We start from the raw sequence: 18,292 nt of genomic DNA, 5'->3' as shown, positions 1-18,292 counted from the left end.
TCAAAGCCAAAGCCTCTTAAAAGATCCATCTCTGGATTGTATCAGTCGATATCGGATCATCCATTTATTCGTTTTGTTTGCAGGGTCTTGGTGGATTTCCAGGTATCAAAGGGTTTAAAGGTCAGAAGGGATATTTCACCGTGGTGGAGTTTAAAGGTGAGTTTGACCTTTAAATACTTACCTTACTCACCTGTCTCATCTCTCCTTAACTCCTTGAGTAAAGGGAAATTCTTGGACTTTAGCCATGACGTAATGTCAGTTTATCAATGGTTCTGTTTGGACTTTTGTCTTCAGGTGAGAAAGGAAACAGGGGCCCACCGGGCCCTCCAGGCAGACAAGGATTCTCAGGGAGAAGAGGACTTGATGGGCCCCCAGGGGCCCCTGGAAACCCTGGCCCCAAGGTCAGTCAGACTCCGGTTGCTCTCACAGAGTCAGACTTTGAAAACCCACTAAGAAAGCTCCAGGATTTCCATATACCCACTTAAAAATGCTCAATGACACGCAACAACATACTTTCCATTATATTTTTGACATATTTAGAATTGTCATCTGTGTTTTTTTTTATATTTATTTAGCTAAATGAAGGTATTTCCACAGTAAATTGGTGCATAAAAGTGTATCAGAATGCAGTAAATGAAGTCTTTGTTACCCTGGTGGAGGACACCCAGACCCCACAATATGATATGAAGTTATCTGTTGACACAATACTGATACATGGTTAAACCTCATTGGCTCTTACCAGTGTATCTCTGTGTGTACTTCGTCCACAGCAATCCCGACAATCAGTCCCAAATAGTGTTAATTTTGTCACCTATTTTTAATTTAGTCTTAGTCTTAGTCTTGTGCCAAATGTCCTTGTTAGTTTTAGTCATATTTAGTCATGCACATATCTTTTTTTGTTAGTCAAGTTTTAGTCGACCAAAAGTCCTGCCGTTTTAGTCAAAAGAAAACTCAATATATCTTATACAATGGTATAATGGCTATGAAATATAATCTGCATAATGTATGTGCCGCAACACCATAGCTAACTGGTTGATTCACAGCGTAGATGCCTAAAATCAGCATTACCTTATGAGACGTTAATTTAAGTTAACCTACCTGAATGTGTGGCTGGCTAGGCTTTAGATATCGCTTAAGGTTGGAGGTGTTTTTCCCCGATATTTTTTGTCTGCAGTGCTTCCCGTCAGTTATAATGACACATTCTGACTTTCTGTCAATATCACTGTACGTAATATTTTACCAAATATCGAGCCTCTTCTTTCTACCTAGCATGTCGTCCGCGCTCGTTGCTTGGCGTTCGGTGCTCGGCGCTCTGGCAGAAATCTCTGGTGTTCACTACTGTCTATGGGTGTTGTGTTCTTGCTCCACGTAGTTTGGTGTTGCAGCCACAGGCCGGCAGCAACAGCACGAACTCATCCGTAATATTTTGAAGGCATAACAGCTGAATATTCTATCGCATGATGAAAAAGTAGAGTTTATTGTAGATGAAAATGAAGAGAGATTTTTTCTTAGTTTTTATGTTTTTTGCAAAACATTTTAGTCTTGTCTTTTTTCGTCAACAATAATGCACGTTAATTTAGTCTTAACCCGCGTTTTTAGACACTTTTGCAGCCTCGTCATCGTCTCGTCTTAGTCATGGAAAAAAAGGTCGTTGACGAACATATTTAGTCTCGTCTCGTCTGACGAAATTAACACTACTCCCAAAACGTCCCAGTTAGAGAGGAAATGGCCTTAACATAAATCTTTGTAAATCTGCCTTGTTGCACCATCCAAATTTTCTTAAAAACTTTTTCAGCGTGTAGCTTGCTAGCTCAAAGTATGTTGTTGTTTCCCGAAGACAACGGAAACACACAGGAGAGGAAGGAGAGGGACATGCGGCGCGTCAAATGTACGTCGTCTTCTTTCAAGCACTTCTCTGTTTTCTTTCAGGGTGAAAGTTTCCCCAGTTTTCCTGGAGATAGAGGCCCCCCAGGACTCTCAGGGCCGAAGGGGTTATTGGGACCTTCAGGTGTCCCGGGGCGAGGTATACTCGGAGCAGTAGGACAGCGTGGGAACCCTGGGGACCCGGGACCTCCAGGAATCCTTGGTCCACCAGGGCCGAAGGGGGTTAGAGGTGAAGTCAACTTTAAATTAAGATTGTGTAAAATCTGCAGAAGAACAACCCCAACAACACGTTTTGATTACCTGTCCCAAAACCCCCAACCCTTCCCCCTTCTAATTTGACCTCCTTTTCCTGTTTGACCCCTCCTCTTCTTGCAGGTGACACTCTGCCCTGTGTACCCAGAAACCCTGGCCCCCCTGGAGAGAAAGGAGACACTGGAAATGCTGGTAAAACACAATCTATAACATCTGTCTGTCTCCTTACCTGTCTGACCCAAACTCCTAGCCTGACAAGCCAGCCCCACATCCAGATGTTGGGTCTGGGAACTCACCATTGGCAGGGCTCAATCCGAGGGGCGGGATAAACGGTTGTCTTGCAAATCCCCTCTGCACGCAGTATGATAGCGCTACAATGAACCAGAGCAACGCTAGTTGATAGATTCAACTTTTCTTTGTTTTCAAGTAGCGGGGAATTCACACGGAACCGTCGCAACTCTGCCGTCATTATGTTAAGCTCCGCCCACCGACTCTATACATGATTTGATTGGCCTGACTAGAGTTTGGTTTTTCCAGCTCGCAAGCCAACGGAGAGTTGCTAGACTGACCCTGGGTCTAGCTAGGGTGCCTCTAGATTTCTAGGCTACCAAACGGCAACTTCCAGGTCTGAAAGTGAAGCCAACGCTGAAGCACCTTAAAGCTGCATTCTATCTAACTTCCAGCAGGGGGCGACTCCACCGGCTCCAATCTGTTTCTATAGAAGTCTATGAGAAAATGAGCCTACTTCTCACTTGATTCATTACCTCAGTAAACATTTTCATAATGAGTTTATGGTCTCAATTGCTAGTTTCAAGTCTTCTTCAACACAGCATGATGATCATTTAGTTAATGATGGTCCCATTTATTTTAAAACAGACAATAAAGCAGGGGATGCTTTAGGACCTGTACATCAGGACAGAGGCTTATCAATGCTAACCATGCTAACACTGGGGACATTAAAATAGAGCTCTACTTCTTTTTGGGTGTCTGTGTTTTAATCTTAAACGTTGACCCTCTCGACTGTTGACTCGAAACGTCTTGTTAGAGTTCTGCCAACCAAAGCCAGCTAGTGTAGGATTCACGTAGGGTACAGATTTGATCATTGGCAAATTATCAAATATGTTTTATCAATATTAATAAAGTTATGAATATGGTTATTAATAACTTTATCAAATCGACAAACAATCAAAACGGGGCACCACCCTGCTTGTCAGGGACCAATAATCAAACTGTGGAACAGTCTAATTTCTGTAAAAATCCTTTAAAAGAAATTAAAGGAAGGGGTGATTTCGAGCGCGACCCGTTCGACCAGCAGTTATCACAACAAATACACAAATAATCACCAGCAACTGCTAATTAAGTATAATCGAATTTATTAACGTCACAATTATCAATAGCCAATCAATAATCCTTCAATAATGAAACGTATATACATTTTACAATATCACAACCAAACAAAGCAAAAACAAAAGCAGCATGTCTTGTGGACACGTCTGTGTCTGTGTGTGTGTGTGTGTGTGTGTGTGTGTGTGCGTGTGTGTGTGTGAGTGTGTGTGGGAGAGAGTGAGTGAAAGAGGAGGGGCGGTGTCGAAATGTAGTTCTAATACAAAAATAACTCAAAAAATGGCTACTCCTGTGAGCTGCACAAAACCATTTAGCCTCAAGAGGGCGGTAGTGGTGCTGGGTGCACGGAGAGGGGGCTGAAGAAGCCGAGGTGGGGGTTGCTAGGCAACGCGCATGTTTATACCATATGCTAAATCACCTATTAGCTCTATACAAACCCCACGTGGTTAAGTTAGCAGCGTTAGCTCGGGAGCTGCGTGGTTAGCTTATATGTCCGTGTGTGGGTTAGTAAAAGGAACAGAATAAAGGAGGAAAGGAAAATAAACACTCTGATCTTAGTTATCGATAACGGCCAGCTCAGTGGCTAACAGCTGATTTCCGCGATTGTCTCGCAGACAGTAACTAAACTCCGTGAAAGGAGTGGTTTAGCAGGTAGTGCTTACGGATTTAACCCAGCTACTTAACACAACAAAATCAAACGGTATAGTTATCAATTTATACATTCACAGAAACAGATTAATAACCAGATATGGCCAATACATGATTACAATCAGATCACATTAATGGCACAAGCGGTAGCGAACCCTTTGCTCATTAATAACAAACCAAAACGCACTAGTTCTAATATCTGCCCAGAACTGTGTAAAAGCCTTACTGTGCGTTGTTTGTCAGTTAATCTCCTGCCAGAGTTTAACGATCCGTTTCATCCAGAGAGCAGGAGACGATACGTGATCCAGGTCGACAAGCAAGAAACAGAACGCCGTCCTTTTCTTGAATCCAGGCTGATTAAACCCGCTGCAGATAGAGGGAATACTCGGCCAGTATTTCCTCGGATCCCCTTTGTATATCAGACCGATATAAAATTGTCCCAGTTCAACTCGACCAGCGAGGTGATGCTGCCTAGCTAGTCCAGACTAGTGTGCCTCCTGTAGTAACCTGGGTCACCGTGGAAAAGCGAAGAAACACAAGCAAAGAACAGCTTTTATCCTCCTCCACCTCCTAGTGGCGGGGTGGTGCATTCAAAGGCCCGACAGCCAATGGGCGAGCGCAACCTTCTCACAGGTGTGAAGCAGTTCCTTGTCTCACCACCAGTCTGCCTTGCCCTCCACGTGTTGAATGTAGAATCTCTGGCTTTGGGATTCACATGTAGGCCAAGATCCTTTGTCTCTGCAGTCAACTCAATCTGAGCCAAATCACTGTTTAACCAGCTTCTTGGTCCCCAACACTAGCTACCACTAGCGTTAGCTGGCACCTTGAGAGAAAGTTTGCAGATTTTCTGATCTGCTGTACGTGCAGATGAATGGCTTCAGTACACCTTTGGATGACTCGCTTCAGAAGGGTTGAAAATCGGCAACTTTCCCTCTTTAGCATTTAGCTTAGCACAGCGCCATTGAAACCATAAACAACGCTGGCTGTCATCCTCCCCAGCTCTGTCCATTTCTCCAAACATAATCACCTCTGGCTCCAGCCAAGATGGGGAAGGCCAAAATGCAAACTCGAGGCTGTAAAACGGCAATCAACAAATGTGATGTCACTTCTGCTTCGTCCTAGCCTGACATGGTCATACTCAGACTCTAGTCTAGTCTGAATATGAGTCTGATGCTGCTCCATTGGGCTGTGATTATGGGGCGTGTTTCAACCGAACCAGGAAAGAAAATGCCTCTGCATTCAATTAGATAGACCTTTTAACCAATCAGAGCGCCCCATCTTCTTAGTAATCAGAGCAACGGAGACAGAGCAAAGGCAGAGGCGGCAGTTTCCGTGTCGTACTGTTGATCATCTGTGCATCATCGTATAAAGCCCGCCCTGACAATTTGATTGGTTTGAACAGCTCTGGTTCAAGCATAGTTGCTCCACAATGGCTCAAGTCTAGACCGAACTTCCTGACCTCAAATGTTGTGGGCGGGGCTAAGTTCGGCTTGCATCCAGGCTAGCTACGTCCACTATTTTACCACTAGTTTATAATCTGACCTCCAGTCTGTCTCTCCAGGCTACACGGGACTCCCAGGTCCTCCAGGTTTTTCTGGCGTACCTGGACCTGATGGAACCAAAGGAGACAAAGGACAGTCTGGACTTCCTGGACCACCTGGAAGACAAGGTATCGAAGCACACCTGAACCACACACACACATCACACCTGTCCTTTACCTTATCTTTACCTAATCTACGCCTATGATATTTACACACATCGTCTCCTTCTCCTGCAGGACCTCCAGGTTACATTGGAGATACCGGAGACGAAGGACCTGAAGGCTTCAGTTACGGTGGAAATGATGGTACAGTCACCTGTTTGTCTGTGTGTGATATGACTCACACTGTCATGACCGTCAATACAGATTAGCGCCGCCTGCTGTTATGGAGACGTATTACGTCTCGCGCACATGTAGAACGTAGGCTCAAGTCTGCGTCGCTTCGGTGTGTTCTGAGGCACAGATCCTTTGCACACTATTCAAAAGTCCATTATGACTTTTTTCTCTGAACCACTTTGAATGTGAAAACCTGTATTCAAGTGTTTTTCTAACCTGTGCTGTTCAGTCCGGATTAATCATTTGCTTTCCTGTTGGTGAGAATTGTTTGGGCAGATTTGAACATAATCGTACTTTAATGGAAACAACATCACCAAGACCTTCCTGAACGCATTCTCCTTAACGGGTTCGTATGATGTCGTATGAAAACATACGCGCAACAATTCTTATGATATTCTACAAAATTACAGCTACCGCCTGTCACATGCAATATTTACAGAGGTTGTTACAGTTGAGTTCAGCCGACACAAAGCTGCGACGTAGAAATCTATCTAAAAATATAGAAAAATGATTGGAGTTGGGTCAAAATACTGGTTCCCTTAAGTAGTACTCCCGGGACATGAACACCTGTTTCCTGGGTGAAAGTCTTGTGTTTTCTCCTTAACTTCTTCCAGGACATGAACACCTGTTTCCTGGGTGAAAGTCTTGTGTTTCCTCCTTAACTTCTTCCAGGACATGGACACCTGTTTCCTGGGTGAAAGTCTTGTGTTTCCTCCTTAACTTCTTCCAGGACATGAACACCTGTTTCCTGGGTGAAAGTCTTGTGTTTTCTCCTTAACTTCTTCCAGGACATGGACACCTGTTTCCTGGGTGAAAGTCTTGTGTTTTCTCCTTAACTTCTTCCAGGACATGGACACCTGTTTCCTGGGTGAAAGTCTTGTGTTTTCTCCTTAACTTCTTCAGGACATGGACACCTGTTTCCAGGGTGAAAGTCTTGTGTTTTCTCCTTAACTTCTTCAGGACATGAACACCTGTTTCCTGGGTGAAAGTCTTGTGTTTTCTCCTTAACTTCTTCCAGGACATGGACACCTGTTTCCTGGGTGAAAGTCTTGTGTTTTCTCCTTAACTTCTTCAGGACATGAACACCTGTTTCCTGGGTGAAAGTCTTGTGTTTTCTCCTTAACTTCTTCCAGGACATGAACACCTGTTTCCTGGGTGAAAGTCTTGTGTTTTCTCCTTAACCTCTTCAGGACATGAACACCTGTTTCCTGGGTGAAAGTCTTGTGTTTTTTCCTTAACATCTTCAGGACATGAACACCTGTTTCCTGGGTGAAAGTCTTGTGTTTTCTCCTTAACTTCTTCAGGACATGAACACCTGTTTCCTGGGTGAAAGTCTTGTGTTTCCTCCTTAACTTCTTCCAGGACACGGACACCTGTTTCCTGGGTGAAAGTCTTGTGTTTTCTCCTTAACTTCTTCCAGGACATGAACACCTGTTTCCTGGGTGAAAGTCTTGTGTTTTTTCCTTAACGTCTTCTTGCACACGAACTCCGCTCCGCAGCAAGTATCTCACTATCACTATCCTAATACATATTTTAAGACACTACAAATTATATCCAGCTTCAAAATAGGAGTTAGAACTGTAGTACAGAGTTGTTTCTATGCAGATGATGCACTCGTCTCGTTGGTGTAAACTGGCAGGTTTCAGAACGCTGCAGACCGGAGCATTGCAAGTTTTAACCCGTCTCGGCAATAATCTTTGGTCTGGGCTGGACTTTACAGTTGGTGATTCAGATGATTTGGATAAATAACAAAAAGCCAGTCAGTATCAGCTGTGTTTTACGGTATGTTTTGTGTGTATATCAGGCTCTCCGGGGCTCCCAGGCTCTGCTGGACTCAGAGGCCTAGCGGGAGACTCTATTGTTGGACCCTCAGGACTCATCGGCTTCCCGGGGAGACCGGGCTCTCCGGGACCAAAAGGAGTCCCCGGCCAACCCGGCAGCGATGGACCAGCAGGTGGAGTACTCATGCTCATCAGTTCACCAACTGTTCTGTGCTGGTTTTAGTGTTCAAAAAAACATGTTTTTTGCATTAGAATAACAGCAGCTAAAAGAAAATCTGAGAAGTTCCCCAAAAAAGGTAAAATGCAGTCTTCTACACAGTACTTGAAAGCAATACTTGAGTAAAAGTATGTTACCAGAAAATGACTTTGGTGGAAGTTAAAGTCACCTTTAAGAATGTTACTTGAGTAAAAGTTTTAAAGTATCCGATATTTACTGTACTTAAACATCGAAAGTATCAAAAGTAATTTTCTGATATTAAATGTACTTAATTATTAGAAGTAAAAGTAAAAAGTAGTTTCTGAACTTTAATGTGGCTTCCTTATAGTGAAGCATAACATTCAGGGTTCTTAAACATCCAGTCCAAAGTCTGACATCACTGACTATGTTTACATGAACATAATATCTGGTTTTTGCCCTTTTTCTGAAAAAGACAATATTCCGACTAAGCTGTTTACATGGCTAATGGAAATAAATATTCCACTAATATTCCGGTTTACATGCAGCCGTGCAAAATAAGATTTTTTTCAAAGTGTTCCAGCGGTGGAGGACTTGTTGGAGCGTCTGTACACAGCGTCTCTCTTTCATTCCTTCAACCAGATTCTTGAAAAGGTCGGCTCATATCCAAAAACCTGTTGTCTTTGATAGTGTGTAAAAGTAGCTGTGTTTCTCCTTCTTATCGGGTCTGCACCCTTGCAAACTGTAGGCTGGTTGGTTTGTGTAAATGTAAATGGACTGTTTTTATATAGCGCTTTTCTAGTCTTAACAACTACTCAAAGCGCTTTAACATAGTACAGGAACCATTCACCATTCACACACATTCGTACGCTGTGGCTGAGGCTGCCGTACAAGGTGCCACCTGCTCATCAGATAAACATTCACACACATTTACACTCTGATGCGCAATTCGGGGTTCAGTGTCTTGCCCAAGGACATCTGCATGGAACTGCAGGGCCAGGGATCAAACCACCAACCTTCCAATCAGTAGGTGATTGCTCTTACCACCTGAGCCGCAGCCGCCCCCAGTGTACAGTGACCATAGCAACAAACAGAGCTGACCGTAAGCCGCAAACAGGCAAGAGGCCGTAAACTGGGGTAAAAACACAGATTGAGACGCATATTCTGAATGCGCTGTATACATGTCCAAAAAATACCTCTAAAACCAGAATAATACCAGAATATCACACGTATCTTAATCTGAAAATGCTATATTTGGAAAAAGGCCTTTTTATGAATATCCAACTAGAATATGCTGTTGATATGATCTGTATCAAATTCCAAATATTGTCATATTTGGAATAATAGAGGAATATTGGTGTGCATGTAAACATACTCAATGTGTCTGTGCTTGTGACTTTTGGAGTGATAGAAAGTTATTTAAGTGTCATACCGAACTGTAAAAACAGCAAAAGAGGTTGACAAGTTGTGCATGTGTGTGTTTGCGTGTTTGTGTGTACATGTGAAGGCTGAGTCCTTTGCAGCGGCGCGGGTTGGAATCCGACATACTGCCCTTTGCTGCGTATCATCCCCCATCTCTCTCCCCCTTTCATGTCTATCCACTGTCACTATTTAATAAAGGGAAAAAGCTCCCAAAAATAATCTTAAAAAAAGAAAAATAAGAAATGTAGTGGAGTAAAAGTAAAAGTTTCCAGAAATATAAATAACAGATAACAGATTCTACTTAAGTACAGTAACTAAGTCTTTGTACTTTGTTACATTACAACACTGGTCAAATGTGAAATTATATATTCAGAATTGTTTCCTGTTTGTCCAGGACTCCTGGGTCTGTCTGGGGGCCCCGGACCAAAGGGCCAGAGAGGACAGGACGGGGTCCCGGGACCAACCGGCCCCCAGGGGTCCAAACCTGACTTCTGTGATGCAGGAAAACCTGGTTCCATGGGCCGTTTAGGCCGTCAGGGACACATAGGATCCCCAGGTAAACTCTGGCTCCTGTGTGTGTGTGTGTGTGTGTGTGTGTGTGTGTGTGTGTGTGTGTGTGTGTGTGTGTGTGTGTGTGTGTGTGTGTGTGTGTGTGTGTGTGTGTGTGTGTGTGTGTGAGTGGGAGGTAAACTCTGGCTCCTAAAAATGCACGCCAAACTTTACTTTACATTATTTTACCTCACTTTACTTTAGATTCTCTAATACTAAATTAGTATTAGTTAGTATTATTAGTTAGTTTCCTTTAGTATTTTTTTTCGCAGTGGGGGCAGGTCTGTCCGAACAACAACGATGAGCTGACAGAACTGACAAGTTGAACGTTGTCCAATTAGAAAGGACCCACCACGGTGACGTTTTCGGTGGAGCTGTTGGTTTAATAGTCGACTCGGAAGAAAGCAAACGTTTTGACAATAAACTCCATCAACACAACAGTGTGTGGAGTCAAACTGGACGGGTCCAATAACCTCTGAATAGTTCTACTGGTTGTTAAACTGGACGGGTCCAATAACCTCTGAATAGTTCTACTTGTTGTTAAACTGGACGGGCCCAGTAACCTCTGAATAGTTCTACTTGTTGTTAAACTGGACGGGTCCAATAACCTCTGAATAGTTCTACTTGTTGTTAAACTGGACGGGTCCAATAACCTCTGAATAGTTCTACTTGTTGTTAAACTGGACGGGTCCAATAACCTCTGAATAGTTCTACTTGTTGTTAAACTGGACGGGTCCAGTAACCTCTGAATAGTTCTACTTGTTGTTAAACTGGACGGGTCCAATAACCTCTGAATAGTTCTACTTGTTGTTAAACTGGACGGGCCCAGTAACCTCTGAATAGTTCTACTTGTTGTTAAACTGGACGGGTCCAATAACCTCTGAATAGTTCTACTTGTTGTTAAACTGGACGGGTCCAATAATCTCTGAATAGTTCTACTTGTTGTTAAACTGGACGGGTCCAATAACCTCTGAATAGTTCTACTTGTTGTTAAACTGGACGGGCCAGTACAGTTTGTTTTAATTTATGCACAAAAACAAGCAGAACAAGCCGTAAATGCGACATCTAACACATTTTATGCAGAAGTTGATGCTAACGTGTTAGCAAACAGCTAAACTTTCTGACTTCTTCACCCTGGCTTTAGCCAGTTATTGAACATTCTGGACATCTGATTTCCCCTGTTTGTTTTTGCATTTATTTACCATTTTATGGCAGTGGGGAAACCCACGGGACACAGAGACCAGAAGGTACCCTTTTCTAAACTGTCTCTGACTTTACTTTACTTACATTACATTACATTCCACTTTCTGCGGTGTCATCATGTTTCTCTTTAGGTTGTGCGGGGGAGAAAGGTCTAGTCGGGGAGGACGGTCCTCCAGGTTCTGGCCCTAAAGGCGTTAAAGGGAAACCGGGCTCTCCAGGTTTGGCAGGATACCGTGGTCCCCAGGGCTCCTCTGGCCCCAGTGGAGACTCAGCAACGCCGGGGTTCGATGGTCAGAAAGGTGAGCTCATCCCTCCAGCACACCTGTGTTTAAATGTTTCCTGATGACACAGGTTAACACTAGAGGTGTGAATCTTCACTGATCTCCCGATTCCATTGCGATTCTCATGTCAGCGATTCAATCCGATTCGATATCTCGATGCATCACGATGCGTCAAATAAATGTTTCTATTAAAGCCATGTAGGATATTTAATTCATAGCTTTTCAAGCTTCAAAAACCAAACATTCTGCAGTGCTCTAACACTAAATAAATTGGATACATAAAACTATACAGCACTGAGCACATGGCACTTCCTGAATGTGCAAAACATACCAGAATATGTAAACAGAAATGTTGTTAGGCCTACATTAAATTGTAAATAGAAATAATCGATTATGAGCCGGCCGATTATCGATGCAGCATCGTCCACGTCCACGATTCCATGCATCGATTATTTGATTAATTTCAACACCTCTAGTTAACACACATACTAACTAGAGCCCGACCGATATAACGGATATTAGGCATTTTCCAAACTATGGGTATCGGCATTTATAATGGCCAATAAGTGAATATTTAAAAAATAAAAACGGACGAAACACCCTTCAGCCATGTTATGAGTGTTAACATGGTTGTTTATTTTTATTTTCAGTCTTGTTCAAAGGTATATTTATGAAGTTTACCAAGTCTATTAATATTGGTAACATTTTTGTTGATGTTATTGTGTTTTTTTGTTCAAAGGACTTTAAGTTTGTATTTTTATACATTTTATTCATCAGAACTTTAATATATTTTGATGTTCCTCTGTTTAAAGTTTATTTTTAAACTGCGTTATCATATTATTTTAGTGAGGACTCATAAATAACTACAAATAACTAATAATAATACTTCATGTTTTGTTACACGTTTCTGGATTTTCTTTTTTAAATATGTATCGGCCGATTTATCGGAATATCGGATTTTTAAATCACCAAATATGTGTATTGATATCGGCCTTAAAAATCCTTTATCCGTCGGGCTCTAATACTAACTGTCTATTTCAGGTCTGATGGGCCCGCGGGGCCAGGACGGACGGCCCGGGTTCCCTGGGCGGACCGGGACGCTCGGAGCCCTTGGGAGGAAGGGGGAGAGAGGGTTTAACGGGCGAGACGGAAATCCAGGATGTGAGGGCCTGAAAGGAGGGAAAGGTAAACACCAAGCGATACTCAGTGTTAATATATAGAATGAGTCAAAGTCAAACCGTTATTTAAGGGGTAACTTCTGTATTTTTCAACCTGGACCCTATGTTCCCATGTTTCTGTGTCTAACTTACTGATGGGAACAACAATCTTCAAAAGTGGCCCAGAATTAAGCAAGAAACAAGCTGTAATGTAACGTTAATGGACAAATGTTCAGCGGTAGTTAGAGTCCACTAAAAGTTCTGTTGTTGTCGCTGACAGGCTCAGATTATTATTCTAAGTGTCTGACAACATTATGGGATGGATCCCTACAGAGATAGACCTTTTAGTTAAAGAGTAAGATCCTTTAACATGAAAGAAACAGTCCCGAAATCACCATCACCAAACCCAGAAGGTTACATTTCAGCTGCCGGTTACAGCCTTGGTTACAGCCTTGGTTACAGCATTCTCGCTCAACACTGGACCAATTTGGAAGATTTTTGGGCACCAATTTCGTTTTTGTGTGGCAGGGCACCTTTAATAATGGACTAACATGATCATACTGCATTCTGTGTTTTATGTCTATTCTAAGCACTGCTATAAAGAAAAAAGCACTTTTAATGATTGCACTACTGGTTACTACTACTGGTTACAAGTTAGATGTCAAACTCCATTTGGTTGTACTGGATGTCCTTACTTGTGCAATGGCAGTAAAGTCGAATCTAATCTAAATAATTTTAAATAGGTCTTAATTTCCCATACCTCTAATGCTCATTAAAATGTTTTTAATTCTGTTGTGTTGTAGTTCTATCTGCCGCTTGTCCAATTATAATCCGCTGTATTACGACTACAAATTAGACCAATATGCAACTTATATTGCAGCCAATCTAGACACCGGTCCTATAATGCCAAGGGGAGTTGTTTCAGACAATGTTTCCACACTCTGACATCGGCCTTTTATGATGTCGCGATATAGGTCTTAAATGTCATTCATAATGGTCTTAAAAAGGTCTTAAAAAGTCTTACATTTGACTTTGTGAAACCTGCAGAAACCCTGTTAATGGGGAATTGTCTCTGAATCTGAAACATTTTGGATTATGAAACAAGTTGTCACTGATAAACTGATGATACTGTGTGTGCCTCTGCAGGCTCTAAAGGCGCCCTGGGCCCCCAAGGAGACACCGAGTTTATCCCCATGAAAGGACCGAGAGGACCAGAAGGACCCCCCGGCATCAACGGCTTTCCTGGACCACGAGGTCAGAGCTGTTACCATAGTGTCAGGGAGCTATCAAATGCTTTTACAGTGAAAATGTAAATCTTTAACCCCTGCTGTTGTCCTCGGGTCAAATTTGACCCGTTTTTAAAGTTTAATATCCTGTGTGTCTGTTGCCGATGCTACGCACCTGTAACCCCGTCAAGGAAAGGGTCAACAGAAACGTAGTGTTGGCGAATCAGAGGAGGTTGTGCCAGACTCCCGCCTTTTGGCCAAGGCCAAGGCTAAAAGAGACTTCAGATACAGTATTAATTCAATTCAATTTTATTTATAGTATCAAATCATAACACAGGTTATCTCGAGACACTTTACAGATAGAGTAGGTCTAGACCACACTCTATAATTTACAAAGCCCCAACAATTACAATAAGTCCCTCAAGAGCAAGCAGTGCGACAGTGGCGAGGAAAAACTCCCTCTTTTAGGGGACCACTAAGGTCTATATAAAAGAGACTTCAGATACAGTATTAGGGACCACTAAGGTCTATATAAAAGAGACTTCAGATACAGTATTAGGGGACCACTAAGGTCTATATAAAAGAGACTTCAGATACAGTATTAGGGGACCACTAAGGTCTATATAAAAGAGACTTCAGATACAGTATTAGGAGACCACTAAGGTCTATATAAAAGAGACTTCAGATACAGTATTAGGGGACCACTAAGGTCTATATAAAAGAGACTTCAGATACAGTATTAGGGGACCACTAAGGTCTATATAAAAGAGACTTCAGATACAGTATTAGGAGACCACTAAGGTCTATATAAAAGAGACTTCAGATACAGTATTATGGGGACCACTAAGGTCTATATAAAAGAGACTTCAGATACAGTATTAGGGGACCACTAAGGTCTATATAAAAAAGACTTCAGATACAGTATTAGGGGACCACTAAGGTCTATATAAAAGAGACTTCAGATACAGTATTAGGGGACCACTAAGGTCTATATAAAAGAGACTTCAGATACAGTATTAGGGGACCACTAAGGTCTATATAAAAGAGACTTCAGATACAGTATTAGGGGACCACTAAGGTCTATATAAAAGAGACTTCAGATACAGTATTAGGAGACCACTAAGGTCTATATAAAAGAGACTTCAGATACAGTATTAGGGGACCACTAAGGTCTACATAAAAGAGACTTCAGATACAGTATTAGGGGACCACTAAGGTCTATATAAAAGAGACTTCAGATACAGTATTAGGGGACCACTAAGGTCTATATAAAAGAGACTTCAGATACAGTATTAGGGGACCACTAAGGTCTATATAAAAGAGACTTCAGATACAGTATTAGGGGACCACTAAGGTCTATATAAAAGAGACTTCAGATACAGTATTAGGGACCACTAAGGTCTATATAAAAGAGACTTCAGATACAGTATTAGGAGACCACTAAGGTCTATATAAAAAGAGACTTAAATACATATAAGAACACAATATAAAAAAAAAAAATAAAAAAAAAAATAAAAAAAATTTTTTTTTTTTTTTTTTTTTTTTTTCAATAAAAACATTACCGAAAAGTGCGGTTCTCTGTGGCACAGTAAAGCCAGTCTTTTAACACCAAAACACTTTCCGTCTCTACAGGAAATAAAGGTGCGCTAGGAGCTACCGGAAAGACGGGTGGTCCAGGCGTCAATGGACCCCCAGGTATCGTAGGACTCCAAGGACCCCCCGGGCATTGCGGCCAACTGGGACCTCCGGGACCACCTGGACGTACGGGACCACCAGGATTCATCGGCTTCCCCGGGCAGACCGGAGATCCGGTAACATAGAAAGACTTTATAATCAGAGATAATGCAGACATCTGTAAGTTGAGTCTAAAAAACGCAGTAACAAGTTCTCTGAAAACATTTAAGAAAATTTGAACCATTTTCAAAAGGTTTCTATATCAGAAAGTTGGGTTTCTTTCAACCAAATTGTCAAAAAAGAAAAATAACTTTGATGGTTTCCTACAACGCTCTTTACAAGTAAAATATATGATGAGTTCACTACTTTTATTGAATTTGGGTGTTTTATTCAAATTTATAGCATTTGAAAAAAGAAATGATAAAAGAACGTTGAAAAAAGTGACAAAAAATGTCATGAAAAAAGCTTCAGAAACGTGGGAAAAAACAAAAACTTCAAATAAAGTGCAGAAGAAATCGACAAAGACATCGAAAAAAGTGACAAAATCGTTGTAAAAGCTTGAAAAACGCAGGGAATAGTGACAAATGTCAGAAATAAAGTGACAAAACCATCAGGAACAGTGACAAAAGTGTTAAAAAAAACGACCAAAGCTATAAAAAAAAATATTTAATTTTAAATTTTGACCCAGAAAAATTTTAAGTGGACAGGAAGACAACACAATGATTAAGGTTTAATGAGAAACACAGGACATATACTCATACATTTTCTAACAATCGCTCCATTCACTTAGATGACGTGAGTGTAGAAAGATAAGAAACAGGCTCCAGAGGAATGAAGGATTGGTTAAAGGGAGGGTTTGGAGTAATTTCACCCTAGGGTCCTTTGCACCTAGCCTGGTCCTACCAGACTCTGGTCCATTAGCCTGGTCCGAGCAGACTCTGGTCCATTAGCCTGGTCCTACCAGACTCTGGTTCACTAGTCTGGTCCTACCAGACTCTGGTCCATTAGCCTGGTCCGACCAGAATCTGGTCCATTAGCCTGGTCCTACCAGACTCTGGTTCACTAGTCTGGTCCTACCAGACTCTGGTCCATTAGCCTGGTCCTATCAGACTCTGGTCCATTGAATGAAAATTGAGCGGAAGTACATAGGAGGGCGGAGCCAGGCTACTTTACACCATGACCTTGAGCCAAACAACCCCCCAGAAGCTTTTTTGCCTCGGTCTAACATTGGGAGAGTTAGCATTATCAGCCGAATGGCTTAGTGCAGGCGCTAATGCAACCAACGGTGTATCTCGTAAATGACCCCACTAATAATGCCCGGAATGGTACCAAACTTCTACACTAGTACAGATTATGTACTCATGAAACAAGGCATTGGAAAGTTTGTAAGTACACCAGGAGTTTATTTAAATAACACTTGCCTGATGGCTTCTCCTCTCTGCTGCTACCGCTAGCGCTGCTAGCTAGCTAGCTCTCCGATTCTCCGATTCTCCTCCATTTGTTGTAGCTCCTCGTCCGTGTATTTAGGTACGAATAGGTACGGGCGACCTACAAAATTTAGCCACTTATCGTCACGTTCGATGCTAACCTCAAACGCTGCCATTTCGTTGATCTCTTCTTCTGTTCTCTCGCTTCTTCACTACTTTACAGGTAGTCTCTTCCAGCAATAGATGCCATGCTCTGTGCGAGATCCCGCACAGACAGACACACACACACACACACACACACACACACACAAGCAAGATTCAAAGTCATTAACATTGTGTACGGTTGGCAATCTGTAAATATTATCTGACGGTATGTTTAAGCTAGCTATCAGCCAGTATTTTGATCTTTTTGTTCAGAAAATGTTACAGTAAATATTCAGAAATACATTGTTGATGTGTTTGTTTTTGGATGCAGGGTGACCAGGGATGTCCAGGGAGGGATGGAGAACCTGGTCGCCAAGGATGTGATGGACCCAAAGGTAACCCCTAACCCTAACCCACCACCAAGACTTTAACCCTTTCATACATGAAATACAAAGAGATATGAAGGGTTGTGTCCTGATTCCTTCACTGATATTCAACTGTGTGTAAACTGTGCAACTAACCCCTTTAAAACATTTCATACAAAAGACAAGTATTTTGTCTCCACCAGACTCCATGTAAATAATCAGGACTTTTATCATGCTGTTTCATGTTAAACTAAAAGGATCTTACTCTTTAAATAAAAGGTCTATCTCTGTAGTGATCCTTTTCATAATGTTGTCAGACACTTAGAATAATAATCTGAGTCTGTCTTTTAATTTATGATTTAATTTTTAGTTGCAGCTTTTTCCGTTGCCGACTGCAAGGTATAGACCTTTTTCACGGCAGACATGTTTTCATGTTGACATGTCATAGTAGGAAAAGCACAGGTGTATTCAAAACCATTACTGATGGCTGCATTCCACTTAGGAGAGACCCTGGTATTAAACCATTACTGATGGCTGCATTCCACTTAGGAGAGACCCTGGTATTAAACCATTACTGATGGCTGCATTCCACTTAGGAGAGACCCTGGTATTAAACCATTACTGATGGCTGCATTCCACTTAGGAGAGACCCTTGTATTAAACCATTACTGATGGCTGCATTCCACTTAGGAGAGGCCCTTCTATTGTGCATGCTGACTCACTGAAATATCTTACTGGGACACGTGATGGAACTGAGCCATCATTAAGGTTATCAATCTCAGCTGTGCTTTTCCCACTATGACAAGTCAACATGTCTGCTGTGATAAAGGTCCATAGCTTAATTCCAAAGATTGGTGTTCCTATTAGTCACTTAGACACAAAAA

At 42.0% G+C, this 18,292-nt stretch overlaps 1 protein-coding gene across 1 annotated transcript in view; it reads left to right on the top strand.

Moving 5' to 3' along the window:
* col4a4 (collagen, type IV, alpha 4) overlaps window positions 1–18,292 on the top strand; it is an 80,838-nt gene that overhangs the window by 49,974 nt on the left and 12,572 nt on the right. The window contains exons 23-35 of the mRNA XM_039788062.1: window positions 84–156; window positions 295–401; window positions 1,930–2,113; window positions 2,260–2,328; window positions 5,690–5,797; window positions 5,906–5,974; window positions 7,809–7,958; window positions 9,777–9,938; window positions 11,266–11,433; window positions 12,457–12,600; window positions 13,719–13,826; window positions 15,431–15,609; window positions 17,375–17,438. Coding sequence (XP_039643996.1) covers window positions 84–156; window positions 295–401; window positions 1,930–2,113; window positions 2,260–2,328; window positions 5,690–5,797; window positions 5,906–5,974; window positions 7,809–7,958; window positions 9,777–9,938; window positions 11,266–11,433; window positions 12,457–12,600; window positions 13,719–13,826; window positions 15,431–15,609; window positions 17,375–17,438 — 1,585 coding nt within the window. The remainder of the gene's footprint in view (window positions 1–83; window positions 157–294; window positions 402–1,929; window positions 2,114–2,259; window positions 2,329–5,689; window positions 5,798–5,905; window positions 5,975–7,808; window positions 7,959–9,776; window positions 9,939–11,265; window positions 11,434–12,456; window positions 12,601–13,718; window positions 13,827–15,430; window positions 15,610–17,374; window positions 17,439–18,292) is intronic.

The sequence above is a fragment of the Perca fluviatilis genome, chromosome 2, assembly GCF_010015445.1.
Source record: "Perca fluviatilis chromosome 2, GENO_Pfluv_1.0, whole genome shotgun sequence".
In the NCBI taxonomy this organism is placed as follows: Eukaryota; Metazoa; Chordata; class Actinopteri; order Perciformes; family Percidae; genus Perca; species Perca fluviatilis.
This window is presented reverse-complemented; position numbering and strand designations above follow the sequence as displayed.